The sequence below is a fragment of the Amaranthus tricolor genome, chromosome 2 (assembly GCF_026212465.1).
Source record: "Amaranthus tricolor cultivar Red isolate AtriRed21 chromosome 2, ASM2621246v1, whole genome shotgun sequence".
NCBI lineage: Eukaryota > Viridiplantae > Streptophyta > Magnoliopsida > Caryophyllales > Amaranthaceae > Amaranthus > Amaranthus tricolor.
Genome location: NC_080048.1, coordinates 37835210 through 37849987, shown reverse-complemented (window position 1 = coordinate 37849987; position 14778 = coordinate 37835210). Strand labels below are relative to the sequence as shown.

Genomic DNA, 14778 nt, shown 5'->3' with positions numbered 1-14778 from the left:
TATCATTTTCCTTTCTATTATATTTTATATTTCCATACCAAACACCCTCTAAGGTTGTATACTTTAGGTTACAAATGATCTTTAAGACTATTAACAGGACTACATGAAAATTGTACGTAAGTTATCATTTTAAATTTGTAATAAGCTTATCATTTATAATTAGTTACTTTAAGATTGTAAGTAATTATATAAGACTGTAACAATCAGTTTGGTAATCAGTATTAAATTGTGAGAATGATAATGAAAAAGTTACAATGATTTTAGTAGGAAGATTCATAAATAATTTAATGAAAATGTTTGTTCAACTTTAACCATATTATTTTTTCACAAAATTCTTTCTTAACATTATAATTGAAAATTTTGGTATTACCTACTGATGAAAAATTGTGAGAAAAGTTAGTCTCATGATGAGATAATCTCAATTAAATTGAACTATGTACATTCAGTGTATTAAAAGTAATCACTTATAATTTTTAAGGGATTACTTAGAGAAATAAGATAATTATGTAGGCACGTCTAAAATAATATAATATAAGACGAGTTATTTTTATCACTATCATTTAGTACCAACAACCAAACAGTAAATAAATTACACAAATTCTTGTATGAGACGGTCTCATACAAAGCAAGCTCAATAGGTCTCACCATTAGACCGTTATAAAAGACCCGGGTTAGAATCAGGGCAACGGAATCAATTCTTTGTTGCAGACTTGCAGCTTTTCAGAATTGGCGGGAACATTAAGCAACTAAAGAGTAGAAAAAAAAAGAAAGTAGGAGTAAGTGATTTGTCTGCCAAAACCAAAATTTCAAAAGGGGAAGAAGAGAAGAAACTAGAAAGAGAGAAGAAAAGGAAGCGGTGGTTCGCTTTGCCCTTTCCGGCATTCTGTCTGGCGGTCACCGTCGTAGAAGATCACCGTTGAACTTGAAGACCACCATCAAAGCAGACTCAAGCCGGGGCTACAATTGACGAACTCGGAAAAGGAAAAACCAAAGGACAACGTATAATTGCAAGTCTAGGGTTTCTACTTTCAAAAATGGAGAAATCAATAAGGAGAGTAACGAATTATCGAGGTTATGAAGAGAACACTTTAGCCATCCTTGAAACCTTTTGTGCTCTTGACTCTTCACACGTCCATGACGATCGTAAGTTTCTCGAGTTTGTTTGTGATAGAGTGTATAACTTTTCCTTCATTTTATGTTTTATTTAATTTCACCTAAAATTTGAAAAATCGAAACCCTAGGTTTGGCATTTCTGGAAGCTGTTCGCTTTTCTTCTATTGTCCCTGAAAACGGAACGGCTCCGACCTGGTAAACTTTTTATTTCCTTTATTGATTTGATTCATTCATTCAATTTGAGTTTTATGGAAGATATTGCAACTTTTAAGCATTATATTATAATTTCTAATACTTCGTGAATGGAAAATTGTAGCAAAATGATGGAAGCCATTTTTGAAATCATGAGGGATGCCAAGTCTTTGGAACTCATTTTAGCTAGTTATCGTCTTCTTTCTGAATTAGAAAAGGTATTTAGCCTCACTCATCTTTATGTTGTTACACTAAAGTTTATGCAATTTTGCATCTCATGAGTTTGAGTAATTTATGAAGTTTATAATTTATGTTTTTTGAGCCATTTCTTGCTTGTAGGGGGGTGTTAGATAAGTTTCATACCACACATTGTTTGCTGATGTTATTGCTTTAATGAATAAAACTAGAAATGATGTTAATGCTTAGCTAGAAATATGTAGGCCTTTTTTAGAATTAGAAGGGTTTATATAAGTTGAAGTCAGATCATTGTATACGGAATGTTGTTTTAGCACGAAAAATCTTAGTAAAGTTAGATACAAAGCACCGTTTTCTAAAGCAAGTGTTGAAGTATCTTAACTCAAATTTTCACATAAAAGGAGATATTGGTCAATATGTCAAAAAGCATATGATTGAGTACATGTGACTCAAATGGAGAGTTGTTTTTCAAGTAAAAATTGTACATGATTAACATTAGACAAGCACTACCATATGACTCAAAATGATGGGCTTTATTAAATAAGAAAAACTTTTAGAGCTGCAAATTGCAAAAGCAAAATGAAAGTAAATCATTTATGTTAGTTTAGTCGTGCAAAGAAAACCTAAAACTACACGAATTAGAACTAAGGATGGTGATGAGTTTAGGATCAATGTAGACTTGCCCCGGACCTATTCTTTTATCAAAAGTCTAGGTTTTATCTTTTTTAGACCCATTTGATCTGGGTCTAATAAAAATAAATAATTCAAGTTTGAGTTTCCAAACATATAGTTGACCCAAAACCACCTAGTTCTAGATGTGTTATAGATTCATTCTAGACACGACTTATATCCGACGCATAACCGATCAATGATCAATTTTAGACCTATGTTAAATCAATATATATTCTTTTTAGACTTATTTAAAGTTTTTATAAAAATGGTGGAGTGAAAATAATAAAGTCAAGACCCATTTGGAACCTATTTTGGACCGTAGATTCATTAGATTTGGTCGGTCTAGATATAGGTCCAATTATGGGTGCACTCAAAATTATTGAGTCTAAGTCTAGCTAGACTCATTTTAGACTCGTTGCATGACCATCCCTAATTAGAGTAGTGAAGGTTAAAATTTAGAGAAATTTGAGCAAGGTCACATGTGATATGACTAACATAATTGTAGAATGACATGCTAATTGAGACTTGCATGAGCATATGACACTAAATAATAATGGTTGCGGTGAATATGCATAGATGATCATTGAAAATGATTTTGTTAATTGTAGATTAATATTAGACAATTTTCATATTGGGTTAGATATGGCCAAATAGCTGTTAACGATGAATTTCCTTGATATTTTATTTTTGTTCGTGTTGCCGACCCCATGTTAGGATTAAGGACTGGTCACTGCTATACTGATCACTAACCAAGAATATTAATATGCTTACATTTTCAGCGTTTTCCTCGAGTTTGTTTATTTAAGGAAGACAATAAGCTTTCACTTTCGGATAAACCTGTTGAGCTACTTGTTGGAGAGGTAGTAATTTTGCACTCCACAATGACTGAAATTACTGCATACATTGGCTTAGTTGGTATTAACTATCAAGTCTTTGGTATTGTTATTGCATTGTCTATGTTGGTATGATAATGTGACATGTGGTATGCCATGTGTTATGGCTTTCTGTTTGCGTTTTTAGGCTTGGTCACCGTTTTCTATTGGCCCAGATGTTGCTTCCAGTGACAGACATACAGCAAATAGAAGATCTAATGAACTTGTTGATGCTATTGTGAGTAAATTATCAAAATATCGTTATATATGGAGCATCGCAACTGTCTAGCATTTTATTATACGTTGCAAGATATCTACTACCATTCTGTTAGTTATGGTTACATATTATCACTGAAATATGGATATATCAAAAAGCTATTACCGTTCATCAATTTGAATTCATAAGACTCTCTTACATTAATTGAATAATCGGAACATTGTGAAACTATCTCAGGAATTACGATTGGTTTTAGTGAAATTTTATACCATAAATTAAGATTTTGTTTCAATGTGGAATATTATAGGTTTCTTAAGAATTTTGTATGGTAGTTTCCAATACTGTACGATGTCCATGGTAACTTTGTTATCGTAAACGTTGAGTGTTGGGTGATTTGAGGGGAAATGAAGAGGAATTTTACCTTTGGATTTAGTAATGATATATTTTTTGATATTTGGATATTGAATTTTCCTTTCTTTACTTTATTTTCTTTGCACATTACAGCTTTGATTTTTGCAATTCATTAATATTTTTTCTATAGATTAAATTGTTCCTCACATTTCTTGCAGTCAGAAATTTGTTAATTCTTTCAGCCATGGAGTTACTGTAATTTTACTTTCTATTGTGTTTCAGAGTTTTCAGCTTTTGTTAGAAAGTCTTTGTGAAGTAGCTAAAGGAACAAAATCCTCAGACACAAAGGTATTGTTTTTATGATTTTAGTTATATCAATATGATTATTGAATGGGAGCCTTGGTGCACCTGTTTAGGTGTTATTGTGTTACTAAAATGTCATGGTTGTGACCTGGAAGTAGTCTCCTACAATAATGCAGCATGAGGTTTCCCTACATAACACCTCTGTGGTGGGACCCATTTCTTGGACTTGCTCTGCCGGGACACTTTGTGCACCGGGCTGCCCTAGCTATTATGATTATTTAAGAATGAGGCAGGATCCAAGTGAAATACTTCTATATGATATTAGACTAGACTTGCAGCTCGAGGATTTCATGTTAACTTGTTTGTTTTATGATACAGCTAGAGTTCCTGACAAAGATGCTTCTGTTTCAGTACTTAATTGATATTCTGGAAGGGGATTTTTTACCCCGTAACAGCAGCTTTTTAGGTAATTCTTAAATAGTTCTAATTTTTTATCAAACAACATATTCTTTGGATTTCTGACTATTTTATTTTTCTATCTCAGAGAACTTAAATTGGACTTCTCTTAGAGATTCTTTGCTGAATAAGCTTTTGGTATATGTCTCTATTGGAATATAATAGTTACTTGATAGCATTCTGTATTGATTGAAATATCTGTTTTGCACCTTGCATTAGTCTTTAATTGAACAAGCCAGTCCACACAAGGGTTTGCTCATGGTGGATTTTGTGACAGGGATCTAGGCGGTTAAATTACAAAAACTTGGTAAAAGATAGCCTCTTTATACTGTGTAATCAGTTCCATGCTCATTATCTCACAAACCATGATACTGGAGCTGCTAAAAGTTCTTCACCTACAATGTGCGACAATAGCGATCCTGCTTTGGCCTTTTGTTTACCAGATGCAGAAAAGTGTACATGTAAAGCTGTGCAAAGATTTCTAATTATGGTATGTTTGCAACATTTACTACCTGAGAATTGAGAGAGAGGTTATATGATATCTTTACACTAATACTAGTATACTATTAAGTTACATTGGTGGATGATTCCAGATGATGGATCTTGACTCGTCAAGGAAAAAGGCAGGTATGCAAGGTCTCACTACTAGAGTGGATGGTGTAAGGTATCTTTGGTCCTCTGGACCTTTCATTTAAACTTTTTCTCATTATTTGTTACTTTTAGTAACTGTAATTCTTCATTGGATGTTATTTTATGCACTATCTACTTTTTCCCTTACCTGCAAATGACCTTTTGTCTCATGGTTCCTGATTCTTTTGCTCTCTCATAACCTTTATGCTTTCACATGTCTACAGAACACCTGTGATCGAGTTAATAATGGACGAGCTCTCTTACCACAAAGACAAAATTTCTCCATTTCTTCAGGTATGAATTCTGGAATTTCATGTCTCATTGCCTCTTGAACTTGACAATTTCTTTTGATGTAGTTCTCGTGCTTGGTTATAATTGGAATTTGTATTCTTGCCCTCTAAAATTGGTGTCTTTGGATCTCACTTATATTGCCTTGTCAGGGTACTCTTCACTTACCAAAGAGACCCAGGTTCAAACACGAGCATATCAGCATTGTTGGCTTTAAGGCTTTGGCATTATTGTTTTTTTTCGTGTTATTTCATGTTTAAATGGAATACATTAAGTCTATTTTTTCACGCAAATTTGTCATGCAATTGCTATTATGGAGATCAACTATCATGTTTGTCACTTTCCCTTGATGCTATTGGATGTTATGTAATGTTTTTGCAGGCTTTTGATGAGCCTAAATTGAAGCTGGAAATAGTGTCACAATACATTCAAAAGTACAACGTCAAAGTAAGCCCTAAATCTGCAGAAATAAGGTTTTGGCATTGTTGTTGTATGTGTAAGTAAATTATATGATGAATAGAAGTTTATATATAAATACAAATGCAAATTCATGATGAAAGTAATTTTAGGCTGTAGCTTTTAAAGAGCATATCAGCCAAGAAATATCAGCAAGAGAAATCATTCCTTAAATTTGCCCCTGAAAAACATGCTATTCTTTGTTTCTTCACTCTTCGCTTATTATCTTGTTTCCTGAATGCCCAATGACCATCTTTTCTTATTCTTTGATCGGGACTTTACATCTTTTAATAGTAATACTGCAAGTGCACGGCGTTGCGTATTACACGCAACAAGCACATAAATCCGCAGGGAGTGGGGGTTTAAGTCAATGGTTCCTCGATCGATTAGTGTGTATAAAAACGTATAATATGATGATTGGTGGTGGAATTAACTAAAACAAGCAATTAAAAGTACTTTTAGCAATAACTAAACATAAAAATAAATAAGAGTGCAATGAACTAAAAAACATAAAAATAATAGTTTAAAAGATGAACAAGTTGATCAATAAGATAAAGAGGCAAAATAGTTGTTATTAATCTCTAACCTAAGGACATGGATGATGGTTATGGGGAAGAATGCATCTTAGGTATTAGTGTTCTCTCTTGAGCAACAAAAGCTTCTTCAAACATGTTTAACTACCTATTCTCATGGAGCTAAACACATTTCAAGACATGGAGCCCACTTTCAATGATTTCAATCAAAACATCTATATATTCTCACGGAGATGATTGATTTTCAAGTATAAATTATCATTAGAAATTGACTCTCGCCCTCAATCAAATGACACAATTATAGCAAAACTCATCTCAAACCATAAACCACATATTCAAGCCAAAAGTAAAAAAGGCAATTAGAGTACATATTTGATGATAAATTCAAGCCTAAGTCAAATTGAATCACTCATTCATATAAAATTTGAACATAAGCAAAGAGAATGAATTCATGATAAGAACTTGAAATAACTAGCAACAAGACTAAAAGCATTAAAGTATAGAGAATAAAATTTACTAGCTTGGAATCAATCCAAGAAAGAAAATCAAGTGATAAATGAAGAACTAGAAAATGCCATTAATAAACTCCATAAAAGCTCCAATTGGAATCCAAGTGTTTGATAAAATGCTTCAATAAAAAGTTGATTCAATCTCAATATACAAAAGTACCAATTGATCTTCAATGAACTAAATCACAAAATGTAATTATCTAATAAGTGTTCAGTTTTTGCTCAGTTTGGACGAGTTTTACTTGAAATGTATAAATACACCAAAACACCCAATTAAGCGTATAATCCGAAATAAAGCAAGCATAGTTATGCAATATTTCAACCTAATTGAGCCAAATAATGAGGACAAAACATGAAAAAATGCAGCTAACATTCCCTGTGTTATTTCTAGGTGCATCACATTGACATAGTGTATGTGACAGTGAAATCATATTCCTTTTAACTTAGAACCCAAATGATATTTATTTCTCAATGAATTCTTTCCTTATTCGCCATTCTTCATTTGGTTTTAGTTCCATATAGCATGAGAAGTTGGCATTTTATGAAGAGTGAAAAAGTCTGGTGTCGATACAAACGTAACCTGATTCCTCTTTGGTATATTTACACATGTTGACTTGTGATATGATTTGCAGCCATCTACTCGCAAGAGGAAATTAATTGATTCTCCAGATGATGCAGCTATTACAGGATTCTTGAAGTGCTTCTTGAGTAGTACCAGTACAAAAGGCATTGTTAGGAAAGTAGGTTCTGAAGCAGTTCAAGTACTGTTGGCACATCTGCTTCAGGTGAGCATAATATCTTCCTTCTTCCCTCTAAAAAGATATTTATTCTTATTGAGCTCTTTATTTATCAACTTTTGCGTTATAGCTGCTGTAGTTATTTGTCAATGAGAAACCAATATTTAGAATTATGAGAGGTGGTATATTCTTCCAACAAGCACCAACCCTTTCTAAATCATTTTTGATGCTTTATGCTGTAGGCTTCTATGTCAATTCCTGATGAGCATCTTATTGAAGAAATATCTGGTTTAGAAAATGATTTCAGAAGCAGTCCACTCGTAAACATTTGCAATAGTATAATTTCTGCCTTCACCAAGCTCAAGGAGACAGATGCGTGAGTTTGTTTTTTAGTTTCGATTCTATCCTACTTGTTTTATTGTGCCTCGTAAACATTATTCTGTTCGTTTGCATTCCTTTAATTTGAGTAGTAGATGTCTTGCTCTGGTCCCGCCTTGTTGAATTTTTTGCAGTGCTGGTAATTATTGGTGAAGGGAAAAGTAGGTGAAGGAAAGAGTGGAAAGGGTCATAGGAAGGGGATGCAAAAAGTAGGCTTTGTGTTATCTCTGCTCTGAGAGAAAAAAACTAAAACAAATCCATCTATTTTCCTTCCCGTTTGCCCTTAATTCAAATCCATACAAAGGAGGATGAAGCCTTAAATTTACTTTCATCTCCTTTCTTTACCTTCAAATCCTCTCATCCTGCTTTAATCCACTAATAAGCTTTTTACTTTAAAACATAATTTCTCAAATGAGATGGTATCACGATGAGACTATCTCTATTGAACTGACTCAATATACACTTTGAGTCTTAAATGGACCACTCATAACCTTAAAAGGATTACTTACAATCCACTTAAAACTTTAAAGCAACCAGTTTTTATAGTCTTATAGTGTTTACTTATAATTTTCAAGTGATCACGATTAAATAGAGAAAATGGGCTTATTGTATGTGCCCGTCTCATGGTGAGACGGTCTCATACAAGACGAGCTAAATTTGTTCTTCTAGGTGCTTAATTTTGTGCTAACCAAGATGTGATTTCGTTATATAGCATGAAGTGCATGGTGACTTTTCGTAATGTGCAGACACTTGGAGCTCTTGCCTATAAGCAAGGAAGCATTATTTACTGCAGCAACTGTCCTGTCTACAAGATCATAGGTAATTGTTTCCGCTTTAAGACATACTTCCTCTTGACCATGCAATATTAACTCCTATTCTTTTATCCACCTGAAACGAACTATTAACATATTTAGATCATGTTCCTCATCTTTTGGGAATCAAAAATGTTGCATTTTGAATCATTGGGGAATTTGCCTCTCAAAGTATGACACTAGATTATGCTTTTTTTTGGACATAAAGACATCAGATATTTGATGTTCGTTAGTGTCAATGTAAATGACTTTTTATCGACTTTTAACTCTTTATTTGCCTATTTATGTAATATTAGTCAACATCCAACAATTAAATTTTATAAAACACCTTCATAATATCTGGTTGAAATAGACTCGTTATTTATTTTGTTTTCATTTCATTCACTCTTTAAATAGAGCACCCCACAAGTTTAGATTTTGATATTTAACTTAGATTTCCATTTTTTTCTTTTTATTTAATTTATATTTATGTTTGTTTTCTTTTATAATTTTTTTAATTTATTTATTTAAAATATCAAGTGTACTTTATTTGAATGACTTTTGTACAATGATTTAATTCTAATACTTATTCTTTGAATATGAGTTTTTTTTTTTTTGAAGATATTCTTTGAATATGAGTTTGAATATAGTAAAATTATGTCAAAGTTTAAGTCTTTAAATTCACACTAAACGTATATTTTGTTATATTCAATATTTGACTGAATCATATAAACATTTGAAGAGTTTGCTTGTCTTTACTCTTAGGTTTGATGAAAATTATACTTTAATTAAAACATTTTGAATAGGAGTTTTGATATAATTAAAATATGTCAGTTTTAATTCTTAGACTTATACTAGATATATGTGGCCTAGTTGTATAGATAAGTTTAAAATATTATTCTAATATTTTTTCCGTCTAAAAATACTTATAACATTTGACTTTTTACATAGTTCGATGCATTATTAATTCTTAATACTTCTAATTATGTGCAATAAAATATTAATAATTCTTGTATTGAGACAAAGAAAATTTCATTTAATCATGTTTTAATTTATAGATTAAAAATTAATTACAGATTATAGGCGGTGAATGAATAGGTAATACATCTAATTTGAAACAGATTAAGTATTTGACTAAAAACCTATAAATTTTGAAGAGTTTGCTTGTTTATGTGGAGTGAAAGTCAGTTTGATAATGATTTCGTGTTTTGCGTTGACAATTTGTTTTCGTATTTTCCAGACTATTATTTATAGGGTTTTTGATGATTTGCTTGCAAAGTCTTTTTTTTCTTCTATTATGTGTCACTGTCAACCTTTATTAACTTCGAAAAAATAATTTTTCTCTTAAAATCATTTTTCTCGTTCCAAGGGTCTTACTGGCTTATATATATATATATATATATATATATATATATATATATATATATATATATATATTGTGCAATTATTGATAATTGTACATTCAAGTGAAAAGAGGGTGGGAAAAATAGTGAAATAATGAGTGTAGGTGGGAAATTGAAAAAAAGGTTATGTGAGTTTGAGATGAGAACTAAAGGTTAACAATTATGCATTGAATGTTCAATAGGTATTCAAGATATTTTATATAACTACCTATCCAAAAAATATAGTATAGCTTGAATCAAGTCTATGTAAAACTTTTACCTACTTTTATCGGACCAATTCAAAGTACATTAATTGTTTTAAAACAATCACTTATAATATTAAAGTGATTATTTATAATTATAAAGTGATTATTTATAATTATATATTAATCAATTAAAAAATTTGACTAATTATATGAATTTGTCTCATGATTAAATGTCATAATTATCATTATACCTAGTATATGCCACCAGTAAAAATTCATAATTAAACAATCTCATACAAGACTACATTTTTAACAACAGAAATTTTTATAACAAATATAGCAAATTTAATATTGCCAAAAGAGTATTTCAATGAAAACAAACCTATTCAAAACCAACTAATTATAACTTGATTGGAGTAAAATATACTACTATATGGGTAGTGGATAATACTCTCAGAGACACATTATCTTTGCGTGTACGAGTTTATCTAATATTCTCTATACAATTGTTTATCTGGATAATTAAGTCAATTTTAAATTAAATATTTTAAATCAATTTAAAATTAAATGTTACATCTATATTATTTTTTTATATATATATAAATTAATTTATTAAAAATAGTTTTATTTTTAAAGACTTTTGATTCTTTCCTATCACCAAACAAACTCCAAACCCCACCATTCACTTGGTGTCGCATTCCTACTTGTATATAAATCAAATTTACAAGTTCAGAACCTTCTTTATTCCCCCTTATTTTCCATAGCCGCATATTTTCTCTCTCATCACTTTCTCTCTCTATCTCTCCATTGTCTTTTACTGAAGAAGCCTGGATATTACTTAGCACTTGCATTTCTTGCTTCTGCAAATCTGAATTTTGTATACAATAAGGAAAAAGATTAATTTAAGTGATTCATTACTCTAGGAAGAGAAAATCAACCTCTGAATCGGTATGTGTTTCAACTTTTTTGTAGAGTTTTGCACTTCTGATTGATTGCTTGATTTATTTATTTATTTTTTTGTTATATTTGTGGTCTGTTAAGTTGTACTTTTTGATTTTCGCTTTAGTTTGTTGTATTACTATCTCTATTCTCTTGATTATATGTGCTGTAATTAAGTTTGAAGCTTAATTCATGGAAATAGAGTTTGATTTAGAGTCGATCAAGTCTGTTTTTTTGTTTTTGGTCAAGAACTGCCTAATTGTCATGAATTGTTCAAATTTCAAAGTATTGACTTTATTGCTGCTGTTTTGGTTTGATTCAAGGTTTAGAATAATCAACTCGTTTTTTAAATTATTTATTTCAAGGATTTTTATTCTTGGTTTTTTAAGTTCGTATATTTTTTTTATTGTTCAAGAGTTATAATTTTTTGTGCATCAGTTATATTCCGTTTTGGTTTAGTTTTTTTTTATTCGAGCTAAATTTGTTTTGGTATAAATTTAACTCATTCATTCTGGAATGCATGTCACTGAGGAAGTGTTGGTTAAATCTTGCCAAAATTGATTGCGATAAATGTAATTTGAACTACTCCATTGATTTGAAAGTGAAGTTTGGAGGGAGATATATAGGATCTGGTATCAGGTAGTGGAAATTAGGTCGTCTAGAGCAATTAGCCTTTTTCAAAATGATTTTTTGTAGTATAGCTCTATATTAAAAACTGTTAATGAGAAATATTAAATACTTCTAGTAATAATATCAATTGATGTGTGATATAATGATAGATTCTCTGTATCGTCTCTACCAGTAATATAAAAAATGCTTATACAAATGGAGCGCGATTGAGGCTATTTATTGTCTCGAGAATCAGTTGGCTCAATTAAGTTTTTTAGATAAGGTCTTTGGTTCAAATTCTCGTATATCCTTCAACTTCTCTCAGCATCTATCCCGCCTGTTTTCTTGGCCCACCCGTAAAGAAAATGGCTATATACTATCTCTGTTCATTAAGTTTGATGCGCTGTGCAAATTGAAGTGAGAGTTTTTATAGTAGAATGTAGCAAAATCAATGAAACAAAGAGAACCTTAACCCATATTTTATATTATTAATTTTTTTTCTGTGTATGGGGTGGTGGATGCAAAGTTGTAGGTCCAGCAAGTATATTCTGTTATTTGCCAAAACAATAATGGCATTCATGACGGCCTACCCTTCTACATTCAATATGGTCACAACAAAATTTAAGGCAGATTCACATCTCCTAAATTAATTTTGTGAATGATATTAAGAGTAGTTAAGGTTCCACTTTTTTATGTACTTAATTGAGATTGTGAGAAATTATTAGGGTTATGGTCTTTAAGGAGGGAGGCGGTTTAATATTTTTGTTTTTAGCAAGAGGATGAGTTCTTCTGGTAAAAGTGTAGTTACTTGGGATCATAATTTACAGCAGTTGAACTTAAATCTGAGGTTATTTGGCTCAACTCAAAAGACTACATTTGAGCTAATCCATCTAAATTAAGCTTAACCTTTCACTTAAAATCTTCATGAGCTTCTTGAATTTGGGGCTGGTGTACGGTGTACCCACTCGTAGATCCATTAGCACTCTTTGCTAATCATGATCAGAATTTAACTAGTAAAAACTAAAAACAGCCTCAGATATTGCTAGAACAAGGTGAAGTAAGCACTTGTGAAAAGGAGAAGGAATTGGGACATAAGGACACATGGTTTAATTTTTGGCTGACGAACTTTGTGAGAAGCTGATTGGTGTACTCTTGATATTCTTAATTTTGTTTAGCTAATTACCATATATCGTAAATAGTGGTCAGAAATATCAACTTGTTACTTAATACTAGTACTATAAGGTGTATGATATTTAAATATCACCGTTCTGTGATTGTAATAATGCTTTTTTTTTTTTTTAAGTTTATCTTTGTTGCTTGAAGTTGTTAAAATGATGTGCCAATAAAAAAACCAAGTTGTTGTGCTTTCTTATTTTGGATAAGATTTGGCGTGGCAGAATTCTCATGCTAAGATATTTTAATCATGATTCCCTGTGGTGGCCCCCTTTGGTTGAATTTTGCAGCTCTTATCCTCAAGACTTCAACCCCGTTTTTTCGTTTGTTATCTACTAGAATGTTCTGGATTGGCTACATTCTTCATTGTGGCAATTAGTTCTAACTACTAGTCACTTGTGAACAATGAGATGTATTTCTCTCATGGTTTCAGGATTGAACATTTCTGCAGAGTTCTGACATCATAAAATTCCTTTCAGGTACATTGTATAACTCATCTGTCCATGGAGTACTTTGCCGAATCTGTAAAACAAAGCAAATCAAGTGATGAAGGCTTGGAAAAATTGAAATCTTCATCATCTGGAGATGCTGAAACTAACATATCTAGTGGTTTTGATTGCAATATCTGCCTAGACATTGTTCGAGACCCTGTCATAACATTTTGTGGTCATCTCTACTGCTGGCCTTGCATCTATAGGTGGATTCAGTCCGAGAGAAGTTCTTCTGAAAACTTTGTTCTACAACAACAATCTCAATGTCCTGTTTGCAAAGCTCAAGTCACGCAAAATACTTTGATACCCCTCTATGGTCGAGGGCAGTCTAGAGAACAGCCTGATCAAACAGGTGGCAAAATAGACCTCGTTATCCCTCATAGGCCTAGCGGTCCTCGTTGTGGGGTCCACACAATAATAACCGGTGCATCTACTAGTCCGCATCCTAGTCAACAACTCAATTACCATGCTTACTCTCACCCTCGCTATCACCAAGTACATCCACTCTACTCAGATGAGCATTCCTGGTCACCTACACTCGGGTTTGCAGGAACTACCACATACAATCCTATGATTGACATCTTTGGCGAAATGATCTATGATCGGATGTTCGGAAACTTACAAACGACGCTTTATACTTGTCCAAACACGTACAGTGTTGCGACCATGAGTAGCCCTAGGTTGAGGCGGCATGTGATGCAAGTAGATAGGTCGTTGAGCAGAGTCAGTTTTTTCCTGTTATGCTGTGTTATCGTGTGCCTCCTCCTGTTTTGAGTCGAACAAACCGCCATACTCCCAACATGCATCTATCTAATACTTTTACTCCTTGTATATATGAAATTAGACCGTTATATGACCACATTTCATGAAATGCAGAAAACTATCGTAATCAGGATGCTTCTTTTAGTGCCACTACTGGAATATTTCATGTATACACGCATGTGCAGATAAGTCATTGTATAGATTAAATTCTTGTATAATTGCTTACTTCTATTTAAGGGAATATATTTGTTGCAAACTATGTGGTCAAACTGATGCCGATACATTTCTCTAGTGAGCTGGTTTTGTATCATGTCACGTATAAGAATTGCTTTTTCTAAAAGGTTTTTATGTTATTTGTTGTAGTTAATCTGTTTCTTCCAATTTGATACACTAATCTCAAAAAGTTTGAATTTGATACTCTAATCTCAAAAAGAGCTTACACCATTTGTGAATTGTGTCAAATTTAAAGAAAGAAAGTACTTAAATTTGGTGCTTTGATTTTATTTGAGTTTTTTGCGGACTT

The 14778-nt window shown here is 32.1% G+C and overlaps 2 protein-coding genes across 9 annotated transcripts; both read left to right on the top strand.

Moving 5' to 3' along the window:
* The first annotated feature begins 525 nt into the window (after positions 1 to 525).
* LOC130805936 (negative regulator of systemic acquired resistance SNI1) lies at positions 526 to 14595 on the top strand. 8 transcript variants are annotated; one of them, XM_057670783.1, is made up of 16 exons: positions 528 to 1143; positions 1242 to 1308; positions 1430 to 1523; positions 2952 to 3032; positions 3193 to 3282; positions 3895 to 3960; positions 4327 to 4381; positions 4460 to 4509; positions 4649 to 4861; positions 4965 to 5035; positions 5226 to 5295; positions 5671 to 5736; positions 7420 to 7572; positions 7767 to 7900; positions 8649 to 8721; positions 13482 to 14595. In XM_057670783.1, exons 1-15 carry the CDS (start codon positions 1035 to 1037, stop codon positions 8719 to 8721), a joined length of 1392 nt encoding a protein of 463 aa, XP_057526766.1. In that variant the 5' UTR covers positions 528 to 1034; the 3' UTR covers positions 13482 to 14595. The 8 variants fall into 8 exon arrangements, with proteins under 8 accessions (XP_057526768.1, XP_057526770.1, XP_057526772.1 ...); XM_057670782.1 differs by having other exon boundaries at positions 529 to 1143; positions 4294 to 4381; positions 13482 to 13620; XM_057670781.1 differs by lacking the exon at positions 13482 to 14595 and adding an exon at positions 8817 to 9119 and having other exon boundaries at positions 529 to 1143; positions 4294 to 4381.
* On the top strand, positions 13506 to 14461 carry LOC130805789 (E3 ubiquitin-protein ligase RMA1H1-like). Its single transcript, XM_057670575.1, has 2 exons — positions 13506 to 14220; positions 14370 to 14461. Exons 1-2 carry the CDS (start codon positions 13506 to 13508, stop codon positions 14459 to 14461), a joined length of 807 nt encoding a protein of 268 aa, XP_057526558.1.
* Positions 14596 to 14778: the final 183 nt, after the last annotated feature.